The sequence below is a fragment of the Cyanistes caeruleus genome, chromosome 10, assembly GCF_971803275.1.
Source record: "Cyanistes caeruleus chromosome 10, bCyaCae1.hap1.1, whole genome shotgun sequence".
Lineage (NCBI taxonomy): Eukaryota > Metazoa > Chordata > Aves > Passeriformes > Paridae > Cyanistes > Cyanistes caeruleus.
Genome location: NC_141710.1, coordinates 3,963,336 through 3,990,440, shown reverse-complemented (window position 1 = coordinate 3,990,440; position 27,105 = coordinate 3,963,336). Strand labels below are relative to the sequence as shown.

The window sequence follows — 27,105 nt, the reverse complement described above, 5'->3', positions numbered from 1 at the left end:
CAGTCTTTTCCCCCTTCTATTTTTTTATGAATGAAAAACGTTCCGGGCGGAGCCAGGCAAATCCCGGCTCGCCCATTGGTCGCCTCCGCCCCCGCCCTCTCAGCCGGTGTCAATGGTGCTCGGCGGAGCGGCGCGCGGGCGGGCGCGGAGCGACCCTGCAGCCAATCAGACGGCGCAGGCGGCAGAGAGGCGGCACCCCATTGGCCAGCGCGGAGGGTAAACAAGCGGCGCGGGGCGGGGCGCGGCGGAGGCCGCTGGCTCGGGGGCTGCGGGCCGGCGCAGAGCGGCAGCGCGGTGCCCGGGCTCGGAGAGGCGCCGCGCCATCCCCGGCCCCGCTCCCGGCTTGCCCCGCTGCCGCTGAGGCTGCGGCGCCCCGGCCGGGTACGTGGGGGCCTGGCGGCGGGGCGCAGCGCGGCCGGGGCCCGGGCCTGGGGCGGGGGCGGTGTTTATGAATGGCGCGGGCCGCGCGGTGTGAATGGCGGGGGGCGCGCGCGAGCTGGCTCTCGAGAGCGCGCGCGCTCGGGGGAGAAGCTGGGGGGGAGGGGGGGCGGAGTTTATGAATGGGGCGCGCGGGGTGGCGTGGGAACGAGCCCGGCTGCGGCGCAGCGCCGAGCGCGGTGAGAGGAGAGGGAAGGGGAAGGGGAAGGGAAGGGAAGGGAAGGGAAGCCCTCCCGCCCCGCTGCCTTCTCCCGCTCCCACGGCGCGTGATGTCACGGCTGTTTCTATAGTAATTAGGTGACATCACGAGCCGGGGGTCGGCGACCCGCCACGGCAGGAGCGGGCTGGCTCCCCGGGGAGGCGTGGCGGCCCCGCACCGAGCCAGCCCCGGGGGTGGCAGGGGCCGGAGTTTGACCCCCTCCCCTCCGCCCCCCAGCCGCGCACCTGCCGGAGCCCGGGCGGGACCCCCCTTCCCGGGCCGGCGTCGATGCTGAGCGGGCCGGGGGCACTGCCCACTTCGCCCGCACCATGGACGGCTTCTACGACCAGCAGGTTCCCTTCATGGGCCCCAGGGTAAGTTTGCCCACCGTGATCCCTGTTGATTCCGTCCTCCCTGACCTTGGGGGCACCCCTTACCCTTGGGATTGCCCCCCTTGTCCTTGGGGACACCCCCAGCCTTTGGGGCTGCCACCCTCACGGGCCGCTGTCACCCTGTTCCTTGCAGAAGTCCTGCACAGAGGAGGGCCGAGGACGGCCGGGGTCCGATAGGAAAAGGAAATTTTTGGAGACTGACCTGGCTCATGACTCGGAAGGTAGGCAGGGCTGGCCCGGGCAGCCGTGGCCTCTATGACCCTGTGAGATCACTTGCCTCGAGCTCGTTGTTTTAGAAATAATCCTGCAAATAATGGCAGTTCTATTTACTCTTCGGTGGAGTGCATAAGTCTTTCACTCTGTTCCAGAGCTCTTCCAGGATCTCAGCCAGCTCCAAGAGGCCTGGCTAGCTGAAGGCAAGTCTTCACCTCCACCTTTTGGCATGTAAAATCTCTCTTTGAGCATCCTTTTGAGAACTGAAAACACCATAAGCCCACTTTTTTGTTTGTTTATTTGTTTTTTTTAGCTCAGGTCCCCGATGATGAACAGTTTGTCCCAGATTTCCAGTCTGACAACTGTAAGTGATTGTTCCGGGTTTTTGTTCTCTGGGGGTAGATGTTTGGGTGCCTGTGCAAACATTTGCACTGGCTTTGGAGTTGCTTCCTTGGGAAAGCAGCAGTTCCCGGGGCTGAAACGTGAAATCATGGGCTTTTGGGAGAAAGCATGTGTGGTTTGGGTTCATCGAGGTGAAATGTGCCATGTTCTGTCTTTTGTTAATGGGGAAGATTATGGCCAAATGCATGGAAATATCTCTAAACTGCTCTCTGGGTTCCTCTGAGACGTGATGCCTGTTCGCAGTGAGGTGGATTAGTTAGCTTCTAAATACTCCTTTTCCTTTTCAAGTGGAAGAGATAACCCGTGGTGGGCTGCTTGGTTAGCCACAATCTCTGCAGTTTCTAGAGCTTTTTAGAGTCCTGGCCCAGCACTACTGGCAGGAGCAAGCCTGAGCAGTGAAACTTGAGCCGCTTTAAGCAGCATTAATCACTGGCAAGCGAGCCTCTTTAAAAGGAGGCCAGTGAAAATGCAGTCCCTGGTGAATTGCATAAGAGCGAGAGTTGGTTCTGAGCCGCGCTGTGTTGGGGTTAGTGGCGAGGGCAGGGGCTGGGAAATGGGGTGTGGGGCTTGTGCAGCTCCGGGAGCTGCTCCGGGGCGTCGAAGGGTCGGCTGGAGCAGAACGGGGGCGGAATCAGGATGTTTTGAGTTGTTACCTGGCAAACGCAAGTAGTAGCTTGGTGTCAGTGGCTGGGTTTTGCTGCTGAGCCAGACAGCTACAGAACTCGAAGGAAATCAAATTTAGCCTGCAGTCGAACAGATTTTTCATTCCAGCTTTGTCACAGCATGCAGCGGGGTATCTCCTCCGACAGCAAATGCATGTTAATTATTGCTCTTTAGTTACTTCGGAGTGGGAAACTTGCCATTAAGCTGGTCCAGACAGCCCAAGTTTCAGATGTGTTTTTTCCCCTGTCTCCCCTGAGATGAAAGGCAAGCCCGGAGTCAGAAACACAAGGGTCTGTTGACATCCCCAGCACAGCCCAGCAGCTCTTGCTCGGAGCAGTAGAAACTGCAGTGTGCGTGGGAGGGTGGCTCTTGAAGCTGAAGCTGTTTCCAGTGCCTTTTGGCAGTCTCTTTTTCCTTGTAACCTGAAGAGCTTAGAGAGGAGAGACAAACTTTTCTGGGTGATGCAGGGAAAAAAGAGGAGAAGAAAAAGGCGTTTATTTGGTCAGGACTCTTAAAATGTACTGATCTGCTCGGCCCGTGGACTTGGTGTTGGAACAACTTTGTCACTTGAAAGATCTGCCTGCATGACTCCCTGCAGCAATAACCTTCCTTAACTTTCCTGGGGAGAGAAAGCAAAGGTTTCTCTTGCTACTGCAGTGCTGGCTGTGGGGGGACTCAGACTGAGCAGGGGGGAATGGGAAGCACAGCTCTTGCAACCCGGCACTAGAGAAAGAGTTTCCAAAGGAGAGAAACTCCGGTGTTGAACCTTGTGCCACGTAGAGAGGGAGAGAAGAATGTCTCTGGTGCAGCTGCAGTCTGCATCCTGCTTTCACTAGCAGGGACATGCTGCCTTTCCTGGGCTGGCAGTCACTTTGGACTTCAGCATCCGTTGGCTCCTGGGGAAAGGTAAATCCCTTCTTAGTCCCTGCGGATGTTTGTGGACCCGTGTTGGACTGTGTTTCTGCAGCTGTGTGGCTACACGCCTTTTCCCTGAGGAAACTGCTGCTCTCTTATCCTGAGCAAGCCTCAGTCTTGTGCCCCATCTTGCATTCCCAGGCACAGCAGCAAAAAGGGACAAAGCAAGCTCAGTTTGGACCCCGCTGCAATGGGGAGCATTGCCGCATGTGCCACGTGGAGTCTTGGAGATGTTCAGAACTGCAGCTTCTTTCTTGCCTTGCTAAAACCCCCTCAAAGCTGCCTGCAACTCTGCTGCTGCCCACTCTCTGTTCCCAATTCTGTAGCCAAGATCCCTGGCAGACAGGGTCTTAAAGTTGGGACTTGGTAGCAAAATAATTTGGAGGGCAGTGGTTCACTGTGCTGGGGAGGAAATCCCACTGTAAGGAAAGCAAGGCTACTCCAGATGAGGGATGCATTGTTCTTGGTGCCCTGGACCAAGTGGCAAGAGGCCAGATTTGGTGCTTTTAAGTTGCCCAGGGACGTGGTGGTTCCATCCATGAGAGTGAGGAGGCTGTGGTGACTCCCCAGAGCTCACCATGCTGGCTCTCACACTGCACCCCTGGCTGGGCATGGGTGTGAATTCACCAGCCATGTGGCCCTGTGGCCAAGGGTGTACATACAGTGCTATGTTTCCACCGGTTGATTAAGTACCTGGGGAGTGATGGGATCATGCTGAGGAGATCAAACACCACAAGAAGTGATTTTTATTTTTTTCCCAGTGGCCTCCCTGCTCAGGCAGTGCGTGGCAGCAGCCACAGGCAGGGCATGGGAGTTTCTTACACACCAAAATGAAAGAGGGAGGTTTGTTTGTGAGGAAGAGTTGTTTAAACAAAAGAAAGTAAGATCCTGGCTTCTATTTCTGACTCCTCTCCTGCTGTGACCTTGGGTGTGTCCTGTAGCGCTGGGGGATGGAGGGGCAGGCGCAGAGCTCGGCTCCCAGGTGACAGCTTGAGTGGGTGCCAGTGACTCTGGGCTGGGAGTGGTGATTTGGTCGCCTTCCCCTTGCCTCATTCACTGGAAGCCAGTGCTCTCCAAGCTTAGTCTCATGGAGGCCCAGTCATGCTGGTGAATGGGAGTAACCTGCCCTGTTCTCCACCAAGGGATTCACTGGGAATTCAAGGCCTCGAGTGGCTTTGTGGTGTCACCCTTTTCCATGGGAGACATCTGATGGTTGGCATTAGGGGCATTTCCAGTTTGACTGCTTGTATGGCACTGGAGGGTTTGTCTGAGTCTCCCCTACCTCCCCTCCTGGCTGGGCACAGCAGTGACACGTGTGGCTGGTCCCCTGCCCAGCCTCCCCACGGTCCCTCCATCTCTAGAGGCTGGAGCATCCCAGAGGGGCTGTCAGGCACCCATGGGTGTCCTCACTGTTGCTGTGGATCTGCCAACGCATCTTCTCCAGCCCTGTCTGTAGCTGAGCTGCTCCTTCTGAGTGTTTTTATATATTTTTTTAGCTTTTAATTATAGTGCCGAGGGCAGGACCGGAAAGGGTAAAAGTGCTTGTGCACCCAGTGCTCCTTTGAGGTGTTGGGTGCTAGGTCGGGAAAGCTCCTCCAACCTGGCTGCTCGCTGCTTGGACCCAAACCCAGCGTCTTTTCCCCCAGAAACTGCACTGCTGGCCTTGGTGCCCCCCAGACTCCTCCAGCCCCGCTGGCTGTGAGCCTGGCAGAGGAGCACATCACGCTGAGCAGTGCCGGCCGGCCCCGTGGTGTTTGTGCAAGGAATCCAAACGTTGCACGGAGTCCAGGCTTGGACAGCTGGTCTCTGTTAGGATCTTAAGGCTCATTTCCCTTTTTTTTTGAATGGCAGTGCTAAGCTCTGGGGAAATTTTTCCTTTCTTTTTTTTTTTTTCCCTCCCTCAGCCACATGAATGGAGCACTACGAAGTGTTAGTGAATGGAGGGTGGTGCCTGCTCAGGGACTGGAGGTTTTTTTTTTGTTGTTGTTTTGTTTTGTTTTTTTTTTTTTTTTTTCTCTTCAATGAATAACCAGACCCCATTGTACGACTGGTGGAAAAACAACTCGCTCCAACAACACGGAGCCTGTTCGGGAGAGCCGTGCCCGCACTAGGCAGCTGGAACCCTTCCAAAGCCAGTTCCCCTTTGCTTTCCCATGGCTCATGGGGTGCCTGTGCTCTGCCGCCACCGTGCTGTGGCCCCCTTTTAAGGCTGGAAATGCTGAGAGTGGCAAAAGCTCGCTGGGGAGGGGGGAAGGAGGAGTGGGATAAATCCGGCTTGGGAGCGGGTGGAAGGCGTGTGGGGGGGCTGTGCTGGCTCAGCGCTGGGCTTTGTGTTTCAAATCCTTCTCCTAGGAGGGGTTTGTGCCCTTGGTACCAGCTGTACTGAGGCCGTTCGAGGGGGGATGGGTAGAAAGGGGAGTCAGCAGCTCTTTAAAGGTTTTGACAAATTAGGGGAGCAGCTAATTACCTGGCAAGCTGTGAACAGTTGTCCTGGAGCTATTTGCTCCTCTCCAGTGTAGCTGGGCTGTGTTTAGACTTCGCATGAAGCTAATACTCCACTTCCGATTAGTCTTGGCTCTCCTCTGAGGCACTATTTAGGTACAGATCTCTGAGGCGCTTTCCCTTTCCTAGGGCGCCTGCTTTTAGAAATTAATTAGCTTAAGTGTATATTACTCAGTTTATAATTATATATAGCAAGTGAGCTTGGGAGTGGGTGGAGAGGATTTGGGTTTAATGGGATGTTTGTCACTTGAACTCGTACAATTGTGGGACCCTAGGACTAGATCCCATTGGGCCACCTTGGCTATGGGAAAGTGGATCCCACTTAAAAACTCTGGAAGTGGGTATGGCCCTGTGGGGGTGAGTGGGTTGCTGTTATGAGGTCTTGGAGCTCCAGTCTGTCAAGCCCCTTCACCCCCTGCTCCATGTCTCAGGGAGGCAGCCACTGGTACCTGGGCTCTGTTCTGTCGCTGAGGAGCTGGTGGACAGCACATGTCTCATCTAAGGCTGCTGTCGAGCTACCTGTGCCCCTCTCACAGCCCTTGCTCTGGCCCTCTTGGATCCCAGACAGGAGCCATTCCCCTTCTGAGAACAATCTCCTGGGCTGCTGTATCTGTCCCCACTCTGCCCTCCCCTGCCTCACTTCTGCACCAGTGTTGGGGTCTGGCAGGGCACCGTATGACCCTGGTTCAGCTGCTGAGTGCTCCCAGGGCATAATTCAGCACCTTATTCCCAAGCGAAGAGCCGATGCTTGCAGTGGTGATGTTGCCATCTCCCCTTTGGGTGAGCCTGTGTCCTCCTCGGTGTCCTTGCAGTGGTTCTGCACGCCCCACCTCCGGCAAAGATCAAGCGGGAGCTGCCCAGCCCGTCCTCGGAGCTGTCATCCTGCAGCCACGAGCAGGCTCTCTGTGCCAGCTATGGGGACAAGTGCCTCTACAATTGCTGGTAGGTAGCGGGGGGACACTGCTGCCTGCAGAGCCCTCAGGGACTCTGCGCCACGCGGTGCTGTCCCCGTCGGTGTCACCACCGTCAGCCCATGGCCCGTCTCCCCCGGCAGTGCCTACGACAGGAAACCCCCCGCCGGGTTCAAGCCATTAACGCCGCCCGCCACGCCGGTGTCCCCCGGAGCGGCCCTGCCACTGCCGGCCCCGGCCGTGCCAGCTGCCCATGGGGCTGCCCCGGGCCCCCACACGCTGCAGGAGCAGCGGCAGCAGCCGCCCTTCGCCGTGCCGCGGCCGCCGCAGCCGCCCGTTCACATGCCAAAGATGATGTCTGAGAACCAGTACCCCGCAGAGCACAGGTAAGGCAGCCCCCACCCCAGCAGCAAACACAGGACTCCTCGGGGGCTTTATGGGGCCTCCTGGCGTGGGTGGGTGGTCCCAAAGGGTGGGGGAGAAAGAGAAATGCTCCTGCCTTCGTCCCCGTGCTGCGGTTGCAGTTGGGGGGCCAAATGTCATTGCCTGGGGTCCCGTGTGGCAAAACTTGACACTTCCTACTGGGATTTTGTGGCTCTTTCTCCTGCTAACAGGGAACTTGCTCCTTCCAGTCCCTGAACATTGTGCAGAGCCTTTGCCTCCCTCCTGGGAAAGGCAAGGGAGGCAGAGGCTGACTCCTGCATCCACCCATGTTCCAACAGGTGATGGTCCTGAGTCAGGGCTCTGCTCTCCTCATTCCCACCTGCTGTAGCGCTGCCTCCCAAGCCACACCCCACTGGTCTGTGGAGCTGTGGCCATCTCTGACCTGCCCATGTGCTGGGGGTGGTCCTGAGCTCCCCCATGCACTGCATGGCATCACCACGGTTTTGTGGGCTGTGGGGGGAGACCCCTGTTCCCTCCTTCCTCTGCAAGCTGTGGCTCCATTCCCCATCACTCCCGTGTCCCTGGAGGCTCTGCCAGTCTCTTCCCTCACCCTGGGTTTGCTCCTATGGGTGCTCTCAGCAGATGCTCTGCTTATGGCATCCGGATGTCCTTTGCTGTGACAGCCACTGTGTCACCCCTGTGGGCATGGGACAAGATGTGGCAGCCTGGCAAAGGCCATGCAGTGGGGCCAGGGAAGCCCTTGGAATGTGCCCACAGCAGGCAAGCATCCTTCCCCATCAAAGCGGGGCTCCGTGTGACCTTCAGGCTGCGCAGGGGGCTGGCTGCGACCCCTTGGGGGAGCACTGTGCCAGCATGGGGCTTGGGTTTCATTCAGGAAGGGCAGAGGGACACGGCTCGGAAATGGAGTAATCCCAGCCCGGCAGCTGGGAGAGCTCCGGTTACAAAGCCAAATGGTGCAAGGCCGGCTGAGAGGAGCCGGCACGGAGATCCAAGATCACCTTTCAAGGTGCCGGAGGACGAGGGGATGTGGCAGCACCCCCTCGAGATGGTCCCTCGTGCATGGGCACCAGCAGAAACCGTGCTCTCAGAGCAGCGGTGGCAGCGCCATGGAGCCGAAAATAGTGCTCCCTGCTGTCGAGTTCAAGGTTTAATCCCAGCTGCGCAGGCGGATTAGCAGCCGGCTGAGGCTGCGGAGTGGATTTGGCTTTGCGTAAGCACCCACCCATGCGCAGCATCCCTGGCCCCTGCCCCCCACGCTGGGGACAGATTTTACTGGTTTACAGAGATGTGAGTGTTGTGGGGTGTTTTTTGTTCCTTTTTTCATTCCTTTCCAGATACCTGAAGGCCTGAGTGCTTTCCTGTGATGGCCCGTGTGTTATCCTGCAGTTCCATCTTGGGGTGCTCGAGGCATAGAGGGGCACAGGGCTTCTCAGCACCTCACTGTGTCCCCGTGGGATGAGCCCCACAGGTGGCTGGACTTCTGAGGAACCATCCCAGCCTCCTGTGGGTAAACCCTGGGAGCACTTGAGGCTGAAGGCACCCAGCTGTCAAGCAGTTCTGCTTTGGGGTGGGAGCCGGCGGCAGGGCTGACCCTCGCTCCTCAGTAATGCCGCGTCCTTCTCCCCCAGGTTTCAGAGGCAGCTGTCCGAGCCCTGCCACCCCTTCCCACCGCAGGCCGGGGTTCCGGGGGACAGCCGCCCCATCTACCACCGGCAGCTGTCGGAGCCCCTGGGCCCTGCTGCCCCCCGCCCCCCTCAGGGATTCAAGCAGGAGTACCATGACCCTCTCTATGAGCATGGCGGCCCTGGCCTGCCCGGTCCCCCCGGCCACAGCTTCCAGCCCCCCATGGGCATCAAACAGGAGCCCCGGGACTACTGCATTGACTCAGGTGGGTGTGGGTCAGGGGACAGCCAGCTGCCAGCTGGGGTTACACCAGTGCCACTCCAAGGAGCAGAGCATCTCCACCCATCAGCATGGCAGGGGCAGGGTTGAGCCTCAGGTGGTGGATGCTGTATCACCCTGGAGCCCCTCTGGGGCTGAGGTGTTGCTTTGCCTTTTTCTTTCCTCCCTTTTCTCCTTTTGCAAAGCCAGGGGATAAAGCAAATGTTCCCCTGATGCCAGTGGTGTGGTCAGTGCCATAGCCACAGGCTGGGGTGCCCCACAGTGCCTGGTGGGACCCCCCATGGCTCTGGCTTAGGGCCAGCTGTGATTGCTGGCTGCTGGACCCTACCAGCATCACGGAAAAATCCTCTAATCGCCTTAGCACCTAAAAATACCCCAGCCTCGGGATGGAGGGTGGCACGGCCAAGCAGATGGTAGGGGAGGTGCAGCAGTGCCTCCCTTCATGTGAAAACTCAAGCTGACTTTAGCCCATGCTCCATTCTAAATTCCAGTGCCACCCCATATCATACTGAGTTTTTTTTTTCTCTCTGATATTCAGGGTGTATGTAGTGGACCAGGGAGTGTAGGGAGGGGGGAAGATTCCAGGACATGCTCGGGGTAAAGAATATGCTGCCAAATCCATGGTGGCACCCACAGGGTTTACAACTTTAATGTCATTTCATTTCTCCCTCAGAAGTGCCTAACTGCCAGTCCTCGTACCTACGGGGGAACGTCTTCCCCAACAGCCATGACGGTGAGTGACTCTCCCACTCTCCCTGTGTCGTGGCCCCATCCCACCCCTCACTTGTGGCAGGCAGCACTCCCTGGGCACCCAGAAAACACCCATGGGGGCACCGTGGGGCCCGGGAGAGCCACATGTGCCGGCACCGGCCCCAGAAGCAGCCAGCAGCCCCTGTGAGCGTGCCGTAAGGGCACGGCAGCACCGTGTAATCTGGGATAATGCTCCCGACAGAGCTGCTAATAGGGTTTGGGAGCAGTGAGGGGGGGCAGAGCTGCACAGGGCTCAGCCACTGAAATAAGTGGGAACCGGGCTGCTCCCAGAGCTGTGGATGGGGTCCTGTGCTGGATTCAGCCAAACCAGGGTTCTTTGGGGTCCAGCCAGGGTAGTGGAGGGGTCCTATGCTCATGAAGGGTCTTTTCCCCGCAGGATTTTCATATGAAAAGGACACAAGATTGTATTTTGATGACACATGCGTGGTACCCGAGAGGCTGGAGGGTAAGAATCTGGCCCCACAGGAGGCCTGCAGGGGAACTGGGGCTCATGGAGAGGAAGATGTGGGAATGCTGCAGTCTGGGATCTGATAAAGCCAAGCAGTGCTGGCACAGTGCTCTTGAGAGCTGCTGAGCATCATCCCACGTGGCAACTTGGCCATCACTGCTGTGCTCCATCTCTGCCTCTGATGCCTACCCGCCTGCAGCACCCTCCCCAGCACCTCTCCCCTCCCATCCCATGGCCTGATCCTGCTCAGGTGTCTCAGCACAGGGATCACCCCTGTTGTTGTACATGTCTCCTGCTGGTGACACAGCCTGAGAGAGGGGCAGAGTGTTTAACCAGGTGTCTTTGTGCGAGCAGGTAAAGTGAAGCAGGAGCCCACCCTGTACCGTGAGGGCCCTCCCTACCAACGGCGCGGGTCTCTGCAGCTCTGGCAGTTCCTGGTCACCCTCCTGGATGACCCTGCCAACGCCCACTTCATCGCCTGGACCGGCCGGGGCATGGAGTTCAAGCTGATCGAGCCTGAAGAGGTATGAGAGGTCCTGCCCTGGAGCTGGGCAGTGCCTGTGGGGATGCAGGAGCAGGCTGGATCCTTCCCGTGCAACAAGCCTTCCCCTTCGCCCTTGAGGCAGGACACGTATCTCTGCTAACCAGGCAGCTGTAGAAATTTGCTTTTAGTACCTTCCACTGTCTCTTGGCATGACATGTGCTGGCTCCTGAAGCTGGCAGTGGTCACCAGCTGTGGTGGTGTTGCTCTCTGTGCTGTGCCTGGCTGAGTTCTGCTGCTCCACCATGGCTCCCTCCTTCCCAAGCTGCTCCCATCCTTTGCCATGGGTTTCCAGCAGCGGCTCCGTGCCAGAACCACGCGGCTCCACAGGAGGGTGACACAGAGGAAGAAGCTGTTTGGGGAGTAATTGGGAGCAGCTGTAGCCATCACTGAGCTGCGCACTGTGGGTAATTACCCACGAGATCTCTTGTGCCGTGCATGGAAATTGTAGTATTTTGAAGCCACTTTTTTGGCAGGCTCTCCCTAATGAAATGGCTTCTGATTTGGCCCTTGATCTGGCGGTGGCTGTGTGGTTGCAGACGGAGTATTTATCATAGGAGGTGGGGAACCACTCCCAGACCACGGTGACACCATCGCTCCAGCTGCCCCAGCCCCCTCAGACAAGCCTCTAGCCTGTATTTCAGTTGTGATTTCCTTTGAGGATCCCTGTTCAAGCCCTGGCTGGAGCCCTGATGGCTGCCACCTCTCTCCCCATAGGTAGCACGGCGCTGGGGCATCCAGAAGAACCGACCAGCCATGAACTATGACAAGCTCAGCCGCTCCCTGCGCTACTACTATGAGAAGGGCATCATGCAGAAGGTGAGTGACCCCACACAGCAGGGTGTGACCATCCCCTGCTGTCCCAGGGTGCAAGCAGGAGAGGGGATTAAGTCTGATGTGAGCTGTGTGGTACTTCCCCAGGGCAGGGGTAACATTCAGGGCACCTCTCACGCCCTCCCTCCTCCCTGCAGGTCGCCGGCGAGCGGTACGTCTATAAATTCGTCTGTGACCCCGACGCCCTCTTTTCCATGGCCTATCCAGACAACCAGCGCCCCTTCCTGAAGACGGAGCCGGACTGTCCAGTGCCGGAGGAGGAGACAGTGCCACTGACACACTTTGAGGACAGCCCAGCGTTCCTCCTGGAGATGGATCCCTGCAGCAGCCTTCCCTACGCGGAAGGCTTTGCCTACTGACTCGGCCGGCTGGCAGAGCCATTGGCACTAGCGCATCCACCTGGGGCAAGCACGGTTTTCTAAAGAATATTTTTGGCTGTCCGTGAGGAGGAGGAAAAAAAAAAAAAAAAACCAAACCAAAACCCAACGACAAACAGCATGGGTGCACACACAAATTTGAGGAATTTAAAACGCCCCACGTGTGTTGCTGCCGAATTCCCACCCTTCCTTTCCAAGGGCTAGTGCACAGGACTGCCCGTGGCTGGCACCTCCTGCCATGCATCGGTGTGAGGTCTTGGGGCGCCGGGAGCCTAAAGTTGCAGTCTCTTCCCCAGGCCCCAGCTCTGGCAGTGCCCCAGGGCTGGGCTGCGTGGCTACCGAGCCAATTGTCACGACAATCTGCTTTGCATCGAGCACAATCCGCGTAGCTGCCTTGTGTGGTGGAAAGGGCTTTGATTTGCACAGAGAGGAGGAATGCGGGGGGGCCGCCTGGGCCAGCACCCCGGGGCTGATGTGCGCAGCATCCTACCCCAACCCTGAGGAGTCTTCTGCCTTCTTCCTGAGCCCCCTCCCCATATAAGCTGTTGTTCCCATAGAACCCTCCTGCATCCTCTCCGTGCCCTCAATCCTCCCCAGCTCTGGCTACGGGCCATGGGTTGCATTTTGGGGGAGGAGACCCTGACACTAACTCCCTCTTTGGGCTCTTTGGGTTTGTTTTTTTTTGGTTTTGTTTTTTTTTTTTTTTTTTGGGATGTTTTAGGAAAATACTAAAGGTTTCTAAACTGATTTTTGTAGATTTTTTGTATTTTAAGGCAAGGCTATTTTTTGCAGCTCGGCTGCTGTCCCTGGAGCCTCTGGGGACGCCGCCATGGCTTTCCTGGTGGCAGGGGGAGCCCTCAATGGCCACGGCTTCCTGGGATGGCTGCCGAAGGATCTGGTCCACTCCATTTCACTGCTCCAGTCCTCTTTCCCAGGGGAGCCAGGGCTGAATCCTGATGCTGGCTCAGCTGTGCTCCCCTTGCTTGGCATGGCCTCGGAGCTGGGCTGTAAGGCTGAGGTGGGCAGGGATGGGGGTCCCTTCCTCAATACCCCACTTCCCTCCAGCTCCTCCCACCCCTCGCTGTACCTCCTAACACTCCTCCACCACTCATATATCCATACCTGCCTCCCCTGCACCAGGCTACATGTTTTGTTGTAAATGCTGTATAGGTATTTTTTCTCTTCTTTAGTTAGCTTTGGTTGGAATTTTTTGTTTGTTTGGGGTTTTTTTGGGGTTGGTGATTTTTTTCTTTTTTTTTTCTGTCTCTTTTTTTTTTTTTTTTTTTTTTTTTTTTTGGGAAGTATGAAGATTAACTCTACGATGACTTGGTTGCTCTCCCCATGGTGGCTGCAGTGGCCAATACCCATGGGGAGCATTTGGTTTTGGGAACCCCAACCTGGGGACAGGCTTTTAACCATTTGCTTGGTGTGGCAGGTCTGCAGTGCAGAAGGAGTTAATCTGAGGACTGATTTGAAATATCTGTATTCAAGCAGGGCTATGTATCTCCTGCAAAGCTGCATTACATTCTGTACTGTGTACAATAAAGGATCTTGCTTCCTGTTCCTCCCTGAGTACCTGGGCTCCTGCTTTGCCTGCACCATGGGATGCTGCCTGGGCTGGGAGGAGCCCTTGGATGTGCTTGTGAGGTCTGTAGTAGTCCAGGCCATCATTTGGGGCCTGCAGCATGGTGTGTCTGGAGCTGGGACCAAGTAACCAGGGCTGCTCTCTCCCCAGTCCTGCCCTCTCCCCGGTTCTGGATTTCTTGCTCCTGGGTGTGGATACTGCCATGGCTTTCATAAAGCCACATCCTGTGAGAGGATCCTTTGGAATGTGGGTCTCTTCTGCCCAGTAGGTGCAATTTAATATTGCTTCTTCCTAGGGTTTCTCAGTGAGTCTTCCACTCCCCCAGAAACCCAAGCACCTACCATCAAGCAGGGCTAAAGCTGGTGGGGACCTCTCAGGAAAGCCTGTCTACAAGCTACTTGTAGTGCTCTTCCCATTGTCTCCATTTCCAGGCTGGGAAAAACTCAGGATTTGTAAAAAGATGGAGGTGGGTGGAGGACAAGGACTGTTCTGTGAGGACTTGATTCAGCTGAAGGATCTGCGTTTCTCCTGACAGGCTGGAGAAAAACTCAAACACCCAGAACTGCCTCAATTATAGCTGAACTGAGCCAGGGTGTCCACGGACCTCCAGCCCATCCTGTGCAGGGGGTTGGTGTGATGTCAGATACTCTGACACATGTTCTCTTTCAGCTTATTTTCAGTGCCCAGCCAAACTACATCCCTAGATGTGGCAGTGGAGAGATGAAAGGTTCTTAGGTGCCACAATGCTTTTTACACATCCACCCCACCTCACCTGGGTCCACTCTTGGCTGCCAGCCACATTGCTAATGGGTCCTTAAGCTGCTCTTCCCTCATGCCTGATGTATTAAGCTGCATGGAGAAGTGTGGCTGTCTCCCAGCCCAGGCAGGGAAAAGCAGGATCTAAAACATCCAGTACAACCAATTCATCTGGCCTGAAGCCTTCCAGGAGCTGTATCAGCTGTTTAAGCCTCAAGAGCCATCTTGCACTCCCAATCCCATCCCATTTTTATTTTCCACAAAGCTCTGTCCCCTGCCCAAGACTGCAAAACCCAGGTGATCTGAGCTCCAGACAGTGCCTGGTAATCCCACCTCGCTGGGGATTTCAGCAGGCTGAGTCCTGGTGCTCAAGATGGGGAAAATGGGGCCACCGGTAGCGGGGCCGGCAGCAGATGGCCAAGGGTGCTGGGATTCTACCCCGTGCAAAGATGTGGGACCAGTTATGGACGGCGAGGATGAGGATGAGCAGATAAGGCAAAGCCTTTCAAAGCCTTCATCGAGCATCTTGTCACACCACAACCCTGACCCTGCAAATCTTACTGTGAGCAGGGCTGGGGACCCAAGGGCCTTTCTCATGCTGCTCTTACCCACGGGACAGGTTAGGAAGAGGTGTTTCTCCATTCCAGTTTGTCAGTGTGGAACAGTGGAACTGGGGAGGATGAAGAGGAGCAAGCAGAGAGGCTGGTGAAGGATGAAGCACAATTTTGGGGAGGATTCAGCTTTCCATACTGGGAGAAAACCTTGGTGCTGGTGTCCAAGCCTGTCTCCAATCCTCCAGCTCACAGCTTCTACCTCTGAGTGGCTGTTGAGGTAAAAAGCCCATCAGTAGTTCAGGGTGAACAACAATCTGTGACACTGGGTAAGCAGACAATAAAATGGCAGCTGGTATTGAATGGGGAAAAATGTGGTTTTTCCTATTTTCTTCTTTTCACAGTCTTTATAACGTGCCCCACGTTACCCCCTCCCTGGAATGAGAGTTTGGAGTTAGCAGATGGTCCAAGAGGCACAGGTTAAAAATCATTTGGAAAAGAGGAGCCTGTAAAAGGGAGAGCACCATTACAACCCTTTACACATCCATAATTCATGGACTGCATTTCTGCTCCCCCTGTCTCGGAAGCATATAGCAGGACTGGAAAATGTTCAAAAAGCAACAGAGGCAGCCAAGGGCCTGCTATGGCTCTTACATGGGAGTGTATAAATAGTCTGGCACTTCCGACTGGGGCAGGATTTGTGGCTCAGGGGCTTCATATTTAATAGCCCATGACGGAGTTTTCCATTGCTGCCTGGAAGAGCATTTTGGGGAAGAATTACTGCCCACGCAACTTGTTCTGGCAGGACTGACAAGCCCAGCACTGGAGACCAGAGGTGCTGCATGGCCCACCATGGGCAGTGAGACACAGCTCCCCCCTGGCCCATGTCCCACTGCCCATCGTGGTGGCCTCGTGCCTGTGCTTGGCAGCTGGTTCTGCCAGGGGGAGGGAGGTCACATCACAGCAGCTCCTCAAACAGCTCTTCAAACACTCAGTGTTTTCAATAAGTGGGATGACTTGGCTCTTAAACAACTGGAGCAACATGAGTGGCTCCACGTGCAGAGACAACTTCAATATGAGTCAGCTCCAGAAAAAAAATCCCAAAAACAACCACAGCAAAACAAAACAAAACAACAACCAAAAAAAAAAAAAAAACAAAACATAAAACAAGCAAAGATCTGGGCTGGTGAGGAAGGAAGAGTAAGGAACTTCCACCCGGGGGTGTTCAGGACAACCCAGCTCCCTTCACACTGGTCTGGCACCACCTCGTGGATGTCCATCTGCTGCTTCTGGCCACCTCAGGGTTTTGTGGTAGCACATCTGCACAGGTCTTTGGTATCCAAATGTGGTTCATACCTGCAGGCTGGACACTGTGCCAGGGAGAATTTCAGCCACAGCTTGTTTTCCAGGGCTTCTCTCTGCTTTGTGCTGACTTTCCTGGGAGCTGTGGGTCTGTATTACTGACTTCAAGCCTCCTACTGCTCGGAAGGCTGTAGGGAGACCACTGACCACACCTTCTGTGCTGTACTGAGAAGAGAGCCAGGGCTCCACTAACACCCCAGAGCCTCAGAGCCCTCCAACACTGAGCTCCCAGCCTCTCAGAAGGCACTAACACTGGAATAAGCCTCTAAGAAGCTTCTGAGACCATGAGCCAATTGCTGAATTAAAGGCTCTCAGAGCTACAGGGGAGGCTCCATCATCCTCTTATCATTAACTATGGCAGTAATTGTGTTATTCCTGTGTTCTGTAGGTGCCCCATGGACTATTCCCAACCATAGGTCATCTACATGGGTTCTTCTGTCTGGGGAACCTGAGACACCTGAAATCCTGAGGCAGGCTTCCTACCTAGAGGAAGGTGTCCCTGCCCATGGCAGGAGGGTGGAACTAGATGCTCTTTAAAGTCTCTTCCAGCCCAAATCATTCTAACATTCTATGATTTCTTGGCCACCTTTTAGAGAGGCAAGCAGTAGGACCCCAGAAAACTCATATTTTGGAAGGAGGGTGTCCCCACTTCCTTGCAGAAGCAGGAGATCCTTCCTGCATTGGAGGGTTGGGTGCTCACCTGGCTGGTGGCAGCCCTCTGCAGGTGGCAGGGGTAAGATAGGGCAAAAGATGCAATATGAGGTTCTGTTTCAGCTGACAGTGGAGCCAAGGTGAGGGGCAGAGCTGGGAGCTCATCTGCAGTACAAGGAATCAGCCATAGCATCTTATTTAGAAGGCTTTTTAGTTTAATATAAATAAAACCACCCTGGGCAGAGCAGGCAGCAAATGAGGCAAGAAACCCTGAGCTCCCACAATACTGGGTCAGCGCAGCTGTACCCCTGCACTCCAAGCTGATCATCCACTCTCCTGCCATAAATTTTGCTGGGATTCCTGAAGGGACCTGATAACAGGCCTTCAAATGGCACAGCCAGGCCAGCCCTGTACCAGCCTGGGCAGTATCCCTGGGCCTGGCACCCTCTGAGTGCTGCTCCCTGCAAGGTTGAAAGAGGATCTGCCAAGCGTGACATGAACCCAGGCTTGCAGGAATCTCCTTTAAAAAAATCATCTCTTGGTTTCTTGGCCACCTTGGACCCAGGAGAGGGCAGCAGCAGCCCAGGCTGCAGCCTCAGCTACCCTTTCCAAAGCTCCTCTTCATCTCCTAGGCTGCTCAGCTGATAAAGAAAAGCAGTGTATAGAGGGAGCAGTGAAGAGCAAAAATCCAGTGGGTGGGCTAGTGGTACCCTCCTGGGCTTCAAAATTGTTTGATTTCAAGATGGAAGTGGAAAGAAAACTATCTTTCTTTGAAAACATATTAGAGTGCCAGGGCTTTCCATAGCAGTCTTTCTTTCTTTTGGTATCAATCATCCCTAGGGATGCCTGTCATGGCACCAAAAAGTAAGGTGGTGCTACTGGGAATGTTCCCAATAGAGGTGGGAGGAAAGTATGTGCAGTGTGTGCCCATCACACTGCTGCAGAGATGCTAAAAGCCCATGAGATTCACACTTATGGCTTCACTCAGAGCACTCCAGGGGGATAAAACAAGATTACCAGTGCTGCACAGGCATGCTGGCTTGCCTTTGCTGATTTTGTTGTGCCTGAAGGAACAGGAAAGGGAAGGCTGGAAATAGGGAAATTTTCTACTTGTCCACCTTGGCACCCCACACAAGGGCTCCCTCCCCAGCTCGGTGCACTGCTGAACACTGAAATTTGGGCTCCCCATTTCCACTGGTAGCATTACAGGGGTAGGTCAGCATCTCCTGGGGCAGCTGTGGCATTTCCACCCAGCCAGGCTGGCAGCATCCTCCTGCCTTTCCTGATGAGCTCACCGGCATGAATCACAGAGCAGGTGAGTGGGAGGAGGACATCCTTACACCGAATTCCTACAGTGCATTCCTAACCACCTGCTTTGACAACAGCCAGCCTGGGTTTTGCTGAGGCAGTTCCATTTCTGCCTGGGTTGGCCTGCCCCGAGGCACACAGGCAGCAGTGTGCCCCACTCCTGGCTCAGAGCACACAGCTAAACCCTCAGCTGTGTGGCCTCTGTTCTCAGTAGGGCTCAGCTCATGGGTTTTTTTGGTGGTGGTTTTTTTTTTAATTTTGTTTTATTTTTTGTTTTTTTTTTAGTTCACACCCTCTGAAATCACAGAAGTGCAAAATTATTGCTTACCAAAGCTGTCCTCCTGAAATGAGTCATGAAACAAGGAGCTTTGTCACTCTGCCAGACAGCCTGACTGCTTCTCTAAATTGAATGGCACCAGAGAACAGCTTGTTCCTCCCTTTGGGCTTCAACCCACCTGCATCCAGAGAGAGAATTATTCCCACCTGCATTATTCTCCTGCATTATTCCCACCTCTTCAGACCACCAGCCCTTTGTGCCCCATTTTTGGGTGAAGCTCTGCATGGTGTGGTAACATTTTGTTTTGTACCAAGCTAGCAGCTTGTTAGGGGAGCTACCACTGTGTGCACAACTCCTGCAAAATAGATCTCTCATTCAGAAAACTATTCAGCCAGTCAGGGTAGTCTTTTTCCATCCATCCATCCATCCATCCATCCATCCATCCATCCATCCATCATCCATCCATCCATCCATCCATCCATCCATCCATCCATCCATCCATCCATTCTTCCCTCCCTGGTGGAACTCAGCATGCAGTAGGAATTAAAATTAAATATAGGCTGGAATATTTTTTTTGTCTCCTAAACTAGGAGGATCTTCCTTTGTCTGGAAGTAATACCTCAAATGAAGTAGTGGATGGATTTAAATGGATTTAGTATTACTGCAAGTGAAAGAACTTTAAGATCCAGCTGACAAGGTTTGGGTCTAATTACGTTGCCTTCATGAGGAAATATTGCATAGCACCCTTGCTTATCTTCTCTGTAGCAGTCTTCAGAAGATATTTCATGGATTACAGGATGGAAAAGGATCACTTAGAGGGTGGGTTTAGATTTGATGTTAGGAGGGTGGTGAGGCAGTGGCACAGATTGCCCAAAGAAGCTGTGGCTGCCCCATCCCTGGAAGTGTTCAAGGCCAGGATGGATGGAGCTTGGAGCAACCTGGGACAGTGGCTGCTACCATGGCAACACCACTGCTGGCATCGCAGCATCCCAATATCCCAGCATCCAAACATCTCAGTATTCCAGCATCCCAATATCCCAACATCCCAGTGTCCCAGTGGGGTGGGAAGAGGGCAGAAGTAGAGAACATAGCTGGAGGATCAGCAGCCACTCCTGAGGCTGTGCTGGCTGAGTGGTGGCAGAGAAAAACTGGAAGAAAAGCCTAAGCGAGAATTATCAAAAATGGACACAAATATGTTCTCACATCCACTTTCCCAGCATGGTCCTGGCTGGGAAAGCAGTGTGGTTGCATCCAAAGGGCACAAACACCAGATTTCATTTAGAGTTTGTGTGGATAACTCCACCCCATGGCTTCAGTTGCATTCACAAATCCATGTTGGTACCTGCAGAAGCAGCATCCCAGGCCTGGAAAGGCAGTCCAAACTCTCCTTCCTTCTAAAGTGCCTTTTTTCTCTGGTTTCTTTCATTTTTCAAGAGTCACAACAGTGCCTCCTTTATTTAATGGCTTTATTTTTAGTACTTTATAGGACACACATCATCAGGGAGCCAAAGCTCTTAATTACAAACATTTCAGCAGAAAATGGACCATCTCACTGTGTGGTGGGTCTCCTCAGCATCATGTGGCTGCCTTGGAGGCCTTCCTACCTGTGTGCATTAGAGCTGGCTGGGAGAGGCTGGAGCTACAGGGATAAGGGCAATGTTGAAGTTCCCAGACTGTTTTTGAGTCAAACAATGTATTTTCAGCAGGTTGAACTGTTACTAAAGGAGGAGATGAAGGTGTCAGGTTTTTTTTCCAAACCTACTCCTTATGTTCTCCCAGGAATGCCTGGAGAGCAGGCACATTTGCAAATATTTTACCCCTTTTAGAGCTGTTTTTTCTCAGTCTTCCATGCACACTCCTGCTCCTGGAAAATAAGGCCAGGAAACTGGCACTTGTAAATTCCATTTGTCTGTGCTGTGTATATACACCTCTGTCTGAGACCCAGGGGCCCCTTGAGATGGGGATGTGCATGAGAGGTCTGCAGGCACATGACTCTGGGATTTTCACCACCTCCTCAAGCTCCAGACTGTGGGAATCAGCACTGGAGGCTGCCCACAGCCTCCCCAGGAGAGGGCTCTTAGAGCAGCCAAAGGCCTGTCCCCTTAACCTGCACATTCTCAGGGGCCAGGTTAACTGCTCTGCTTTCTCTGCCTCTCATGATCTGGCAATGGCCACTTCCAGGAGCTGTCAACCATGCAAAATGGGATTAATCATGGAGTCATGGAATGATTAAGGCTGGAAAAGCCCTCTGATATCACTGAGTCTAACTGGTAGCCCAGCACTGCCAAGGCCACCCCTGACCTGTGTCTCCAAGTGCTGTATCTACTCCTGTTTCAGATCCCTCCAGGAATGGTGACTTCACCACTGCTCTGGGCAGCCTGTTTCAATGCTTGAACAGCAGTGAAGAAATTTTTCCTAATGTCCAACCTAAACATCTCCCTGATGATTCACTGAGGAATAGGCTGTTTGGTCTCACCCCATCCAACATGAGTTTGGTTGGTTTACCTGGATAGGTGACTATTCCCAAAGTGCCCATCTGAGCCCAGAGATCCCTGTTTGCCAAGGCAATCCCAGCCCAGGGCACTCAACAGCAGTAAGACAGAAGAACAGATTGGTCAGCATCACCTGGAGATTTAACACAGGCATGTCCCTGCAGCATGTCCATCCTCCTGTGAGCCTCACATCTCCCCTGCACAGCAATAGGTGGTGGAGAAAGCAGCTCCCTCAAAGCACCCAGGGGAGATTGTCTTCTGTAGAGGGATGAAAAATCAGCATGGAAGAACCCATGCATATGTTGGGGGTTAGGTGTCCTTCCCATATTTTACCATTTTACCAATTTACAGAATCACAGAATCATGGATTGGTTAGAAAGGACCTTAAAGCCCACTTCACTCCACACCCCCAGCCAAGGGCAGGGTCACCTTCCACTAGACCAGGTTGCTCCAAACCATATCCAACCTGGCCTTTATATCCAGGATTAATCAGAAAGGCCATTTTGTGCTATTGTTTTTGTACAGAATTGCTGCAACCACACGCAGTGATGCTCCCCTGCACTTTAAAACTTGTGTGCTTGACCCCCCTACACAGCTCTGTGCCTGCCACTGCCTCACTACAGCCCCAGCTTCATCTAATTTTCATCACACAGCACAGCCATGGAGTTTTGGACTGGCTCTGGCTGAGTTGTCTTTTGTTATCTCACAGTGATAGCACCAGTGAGTGCCAGCATCTTCTCATTCTCACTCTCCTCTGAGCAGCTTCAACACAGGCCTGGTCCAACCCCTTGGTCTGAGGCTCCTGGCCACCCAAGGGACATACAAACTCAGATGGACCCATGCAATCTGGCACTGAGAGCCTGGGCTGGAGATTCACTATTTTTCCCCAAGCATTGAAAACCAGAATTGTGTTCCACAAGTCAAACTTTAAGTCTGCTAGGGTGGGGGAGAAAGCAACTGGTTTGTGCTTAGATGCTGTTGTCCCACTTTGGCACTGGCAATGCCCCTGCAGCAGCTCAGGATCCTGCCTGCCTTCCTGTAGAGCTGGCACTGTCAGGAGCCCCTCTCCCAGTGCCAGCCTATGCCAAAGTCATCACCGTGAGCACCAAGCCCTTGGGGAAGGAAGAGCCTCCCTCTACAGAGTCAGCCTGAGAGTGATGCCCTGCAAATGCAGTGGCCAGCTGTGCTGTCCTGTGTTATCCCAAGAGGCTGGGTCTAGGATGTTAAATCACCCTGTTCAGTCCCTTGGTTGCTCCAGTCTTCCTTCTGCCTTTGGTTTCTGGTCATGGGATGGGAACATCTAGTTCTACACATGGTAACAGGGCAGGGAGGGTCATGCACATGTCTTGCTTCCTTCAGACCAGACACCCAGTATTTCACTCCCTCACTGCCTGAGGACATCACTTTGAGAAGTTTCTGGAGTAAATTGGAGGCACTTCGCTAAATCTTTCAAGTGAAAGATAGCAGGATTAAATTCCACTTTTGATATAATCCTTAACTCTCTCTTCAAGGGAAGTGCAGCTTTGCCTCCAGCTCTGGCTGGTGCCTCCATGCTGAATCACTCTGATCCCAAAGTAAATAAAGCTCTTAGAAAAAGGGCAAATGTTTTCTCAGCTGCTCTTCTTCCCTTTAAATGCAGGGCTGAGTGAAATTTTTATGTCTGCAGACAGAAATATATGCAGTCAACAAATGCTTCTTGCTAGGAAGCTGTCTCCACAAGATAACTGGGTTTTGGAAAGTACACTGAGAATCCATGGGATACTCCTGGATCACATGCTCTCCTTACAGCTTTCCTGTCTCTTTTCCTTAAGTGCTTTACATTTTATGAACTCCTAAATGAGCTGATTTAAGCCACTGCACATTAATCTTGGCATGCAGACAGTTCAGGCTCCTGGTGTCCTCAAGACTTTGTTTCTGCTCAGCCCTAGAACTGTGTCTGCTGCAGGAGACAGCAAATAGAAACAGCCCTCTGTCATGAGAAACAGCAGTGCTCCAAAGGGCCAGAGTGTCACACCCCCTGGTGTGGGGGCCAGGCTGCCTTTTCCCAGCTGCTGTCCCTCACCCATTCCTGGATGTCTGTGTGCTCCTTCTCCTCCAGCTCCAGTTCTGAAACCAGACCTGAAGCCTAGAACTGACAGGAAAACCTTTCTGCCAGCTTCTGGTGGCAGAACATCCCACTCAGCTGCCTCACACATTCTTGCTCCATCCAGTCTTCTTCCCTACAGAAACCCTCTCAAGGCTGTGAATCCGATGTCAACACAAGCTAACACAAGTTCTGCTAACTTTTTACTTTTATTAAACCGCTGAAATTTAAGCAAAGCTGCTGTTCAAGTTTTCCAATCTTCCCCCTGATGTGCTGCAGGGTTTGGGAAAGGTGCCTCATAATTTTGCTCAAGCTAGTTCCAACCTCCAGTAGGTTTATTGCTTGTAATAATACACAGCCTGGGCTTGACTCTGCAAATTCATTGCTCCCCCTCAGGGACAAAACACTATCTTGAACACGTAAGTATTTTTAGTAGTGCTGTTCTCCTCCTCCACTTCAGCCGTAAAACCCAAGGGCACAGATATTCCAAGCATCTTTTCCCAGCTTCAAGTAATCTACCATTAGGCACAGATTACAGGCTCATGGCATGCACCAGCCACTGCTGTGTGTGCCCAAACCTTGAAGGCAGCAGCAGGAGAGGCTTTGAACACAATCCCTGGAGTTTGCTCCCTTTCAAAAGCCAGTTGTGCTCTCTCTTTTTCCACTCTGTAGAAACACCATGTGCCAGTCCTAACAAAAGGGAAAACACACCAGGCAATGGGGTGGGCACAATGCCATTCAGAGCAGATCCCAGCCCTGCTGCAGCCCCCAGATGGTTTGGACAGGGTTGCTTTGTCTGGGGGAGAAAACAACCTACTGGGTCAGGTGGCCCTGGGGATCAGACACCTTTACCCAGGTCCAATGCCAGCGAGCTGAGAGGGAAAGCTGACAGCATAAGGCAAGGGAGTTAGCTGGCAGAAACTTGCCAGGCTTAAAAAGGGCAGTCTGGCCACTTCTGGCTGAGGAACTGAGAGCAAAGTATGTTCTAGCAGCTTAGCGGTGATTGAATTGTTCTTTTGAAGTGACAAGGAGATCAAAATAAAAGACTATTTTGGTTTTTTTTTAAATCTCCTTCTTAGATTACCAGAAAATCCTGGCTCAGCTCTGGTGGGAAACAGGTACAAGCTGTACCCAGTCACCACTGCACAGCTCCCAACTCACACCTCCACAACAGGAGTAAAATGTAAACACCACCATGTTGAGAGGGCTTCAAGATCAACTTTCAGGTGGTTTTATGTTCATTGGACAGTGACACAGAGCTGGGTGAATGCAAGGACCAGTGCAGGATCTCCAGCTCCTGCCTAATGAGAGTTGGGTGAGACAATGTGAGGGCTGGTCCTACAAAGCAGCCCATCCTCAGTTCCCATCAGAGTAGTGGTGCTGAAGGTCCTTGGTGCTGCCCATAGTCCTCCAAAATCCAAACCAGTTGCCCTTGAGGTGCCTGAAAGGGGCTCAAGAGCAAGCCCAGTGCGAGTCACACTCCAGCAGGGAATGGGGAATAAAAGTTTATCTTGCTTAAACACAGAGCTCAACAAAAGCAAGAGAGAAGGTCACAAGATAGGTGGAAATTTGAAACAACAGGGGATTGTATTTGACACCAGTAGGGAAGGACAAGCAAGTCTTGCTGTGGTGATGGAGAAGACTCCAATCCTGTCTGCTGGTCTATGGGCAAAGAGAGGACATTCCTCCTCAGTTAAAGCTCTGAAATAAATATGCTTGTAAGGAAGCTGGAAATTCCCTACACAACTCCTTATTTTCTTCCTTCTGTGAGAGGCAAAGATTTTTTTTCATCTGACCTTGCCTGGACATGGTCTGCATGTGATGTGATTGACCCAGGGCACTCCATTTCCCACAGACTCTGCTTGAACATGCAATGCCTTTCCAGGTCCTGGTGACAGTGTAAAGTTCAATTGAGGATTGCTCTGTTTAGCTGTGCTGGGGGCTCATAATCCCAGTGGGTCAAAATATTTAGAGTTAAAGAGGTTACAGGCTTTTCTGAGGGAGTATTTAAACTCCAGCTGTCAAATCTTTGCATAGAAGAAATCTGTAGACTCAGCCAGCAGTACATTAAATTGCTGTTTTCTTGTCATTAATCTAGTAGCATGCATTGTTTTCCCATTGCCATAAGAGAATAATTAATCTATGGCAAATTTATGTCTATAAAACTATAAATAGCAAGCCTGAAAAAAAATTAAAAAAAGACAGTGAAGAAATTCAAGGGGACAAATACTGATGAGAGCCTGATCAAGAAGGCTCATGACAAAGCTCTTGGAATGCCTTCAGGGTCTGATCTTTTCAGAAACCCATCTAAGGGACTTGCAATCTGCTTCATATTCAGTTTAACTGTGCACAAAAAAACTCCCACTTGCAGACTTTGCACATTAAAAGGAGAATTAGAAAAAAAGATAGAGCTTTTTCTCAGGGTCTATAAAATTAGTCTGGAAATGAGGAAGTTTGGTGTTGCAATTTCTTGGGAAACCTTAAATCTCACTCCCTATCACTATTGTTCTGTACTTTGGTCTATAATACAGATGCAAGTTTGATAAATTACGGGCTTCACAGACTGTTTTCTTTCCATTTGCAGGAGAAAAAGCAGTGCAGGAACAAAGGTGACATTGGCTTTGAGACTGAAATCACTTTCTATAGTTGCTTTGAAGAAGGTGAACCTGCTGTGGGTGTCTGATATGGGAGAGGCACAAGTCAGGCTGTGGCTGGGGCAAGGCCATGTCTAGGAAATGATAAGCATTTCTCAAAGGCTTATCACTGAAACTCCCAAGCCAAGTGGGCTTTTCTGCTTCCCTCCTTTGTGATAAAGATATTTCTGTTGACTGAATGTAGGGTCACTACAAAGAAACACAGAATGAGGTTGGTGTTGGAGGGGGAGGATGGTGGGATAATCCTTAGTGGAGCAAGTGAACAAAGGCAAAATGAGGCTCAGGTTCCTCCAGGCTCTGCTGTAACCACAGGCAAAACTCTCCTCTGCAAAACACTCCACAGCTGCAAAAATACTTAAGATGCCGTTTTCCCACCTCCATCCAACCCTTTCTTCCTCCTCCTCCTCCAAAGCACCTCCCATGGCACCACATGACCTTTTCTCACCTTTTCCCTGAACCTCCAGTTTTTCTGGTGGGACAGAAAGGCAGGAGACAGCTAAAGCTTGGCTGGATTCTGTGAGTGCCTAACAGGGTGAGCAGTAGTCTCTCTGTGCTGAGAGGAAGTTTGTCCCCTGCCACCGTGACTGTTGACCTTCAGCAGAAGGGGATGAAACTGGGCAGTGGATTGAAAGGTCACTATGGACAGGGAGCAGCCCCCTCAAGACAGCTTGTAAGTCTCACTTAGAACATTCAGTGTGTGGAAAACAGCTTAAAAAAAATGAAGGCAGCTTTTACTACAAGCAGATTTCTCAAGCAGATAGCTGGGAACATTGGGGGAAAAGAATGAGGTGGATAGTTTGGGGGTTTTCAGTTTTTGATGCTAGAAGAGGAACAACAGACAGGCTTTTGGTATGGAGGAGCACAATGGTAATAACCTTGGTACTTGTTTTTCTCTTGGTTTTCTTTAACAACTAAATGAATTAGATCTACTCCTAGGACCTTCAGCAATCATTTAAAAGGAAAATGTTTATTAGGGTGATAAACAACCAACCCTGATGTCTCCCATCAGGTAGGACTGGTGAAAAGAGAAGAGGGAATAGAAAAATCACAGAGCCCCAGAATAGCTGAGATTGTAAAGGACCCCTGGAAGTACTCCAAAATGACGAAATATTACAGATAGGACTGAACATGACATAAACTCTTGTCTGTATCATGCTCAATACTGTCAGTTCCTAAATGCGCCGCGGTGTGTGCAATTCTTTTTGCTTTGTTGTTTATTTTGGTGACGAGGCTGGTGTTGATGTGGTTATTACAGAAGTGAGGAGGGTTGAAGGACCCTCCTTTAACACCAAGTGCAAGGTGAGCAGCACACTTCAGATCTGGTATTGATTTTGCAGAGACTACTAAATGCAAGAAGACAGACAGAAGCCAGAGAAGTCTGAAACCTATTCGAGGGGAGCTCCACCATCTCTTCATTATCAGCAGTTTCCAGGCTGAGCCTTTGTCTGCCTCTTGTAACCCCCTTCCCACCCA

General features: G+C 52.6%; 2 protein-coding genes across 7 annotated transcripts in view; one reads left to right on the top strand and one right to left on the bottom strand.

Moving 5' to 3' along the window:
* Nucleotides 1-255: 255 nt before the first annotated feature.
* Nucleotides 256-13,214, top strand: ETV5 (ETS variant transcription factor 5). 2 transcript variants are annotated; one of them, XM_086843508.1, is made up of 13 exons: nucleotides 256-381; nucleotides 875-1,011; nucleotides 1,163-1,250; nucleotides 1,398-1,445; nucleotides 1,556-1,606; nucleotides 6,537-6,666; nucleotides 6,779-7,021; nucleotides 8,669-8,928; nucleotides 9,616-9,675; nucleotides 10,090-10,158; nucleotides 10,516-10,685; nucleotides 11,420-11,521; nucleotides 11,674-12,410. In XM_086843508.1, exons 2-13 carry the CDS (start codon nucleotides 967-969, stop codon nucleotides 11,893-11,895), a joined length of 1,488 nt encoding a protein of 495 aa, XP_086699634.1. In that variant the 5' UTR covers nucleotides 256-381; nucleotides 875-966; the 3' UTR covers nucleotides 11,896-12,410. The 2 variants fall into 2 exon arrangements, with proteins under 2 accessions (XP_086699634.1, XP_086699633.1); XM_086843507.1 differs by lacking the exon at nucleotides 256-381 and adding an exon at nucleotides 550-617 and having other exon boundaries at nucleotides 11,674-13,214.
* Nucleotides 9,562-27,105, bottom strand: part of BOK (BCL2 family apoptosis regulator BOK) — a 52,561-nt gene continuing 35,017 nt past the window's right edge. For 3 of the 5 annotated variants that reach the window (XR_015274361.1, XR_002866851.2, XR_015274359.1), the window contains exons 5-6: nucleotides 18,455-18,581; nucleotides 13,381-15,077 (exon numbers count right to left, since the gene is read on the bottom strand). Coding sequence is in view for 1 of the 5 variants with exons in the window: in XM_086843516.1 (XP_086699642.1) it covers nucleotides 14,991-15,077 (87 nt within the window). In the remaining 4 variants the exon portion in view is untranslated. Of the gene's footprint in view, nucleotides 11,055-13,380; nucleotides 15,078-18,454; nucleotides 18,582-27,105 lie in introns of those variants that run through there. The other 2 variants (XR_015274360.1, XM_086843516.1) reach the window with 2 other exon arrangements.

What these genes read in the sequence shown, in the direction of transcription:
- ETV5 (XM_086843507.1), top strand. Translation starts at nt 557, where the DNA reads ATGAATGGGGCGCGCGGGGTGGCGTGGGAACGAGCCCGGCTGCGGCGC. An exon ending in AGATTTCCAGTCTGACAACT is followed by an intron (nt 1,607 to 6,536) that starts GTAAGTGATTGT and finishes GTGTCCTTGCAG; the next exon opens with TGGTTCTGCACGCCCCACCT. An exon ending in CAGTACCCCGCAGAGCACAG is followed by an intron (nt 7,022 to 8,668) that starts GTAAGGCAGCCC and finishes CTTCTCCCCCAG; the next exon opens with GTTTCAGAGGCAGCTGTCCG.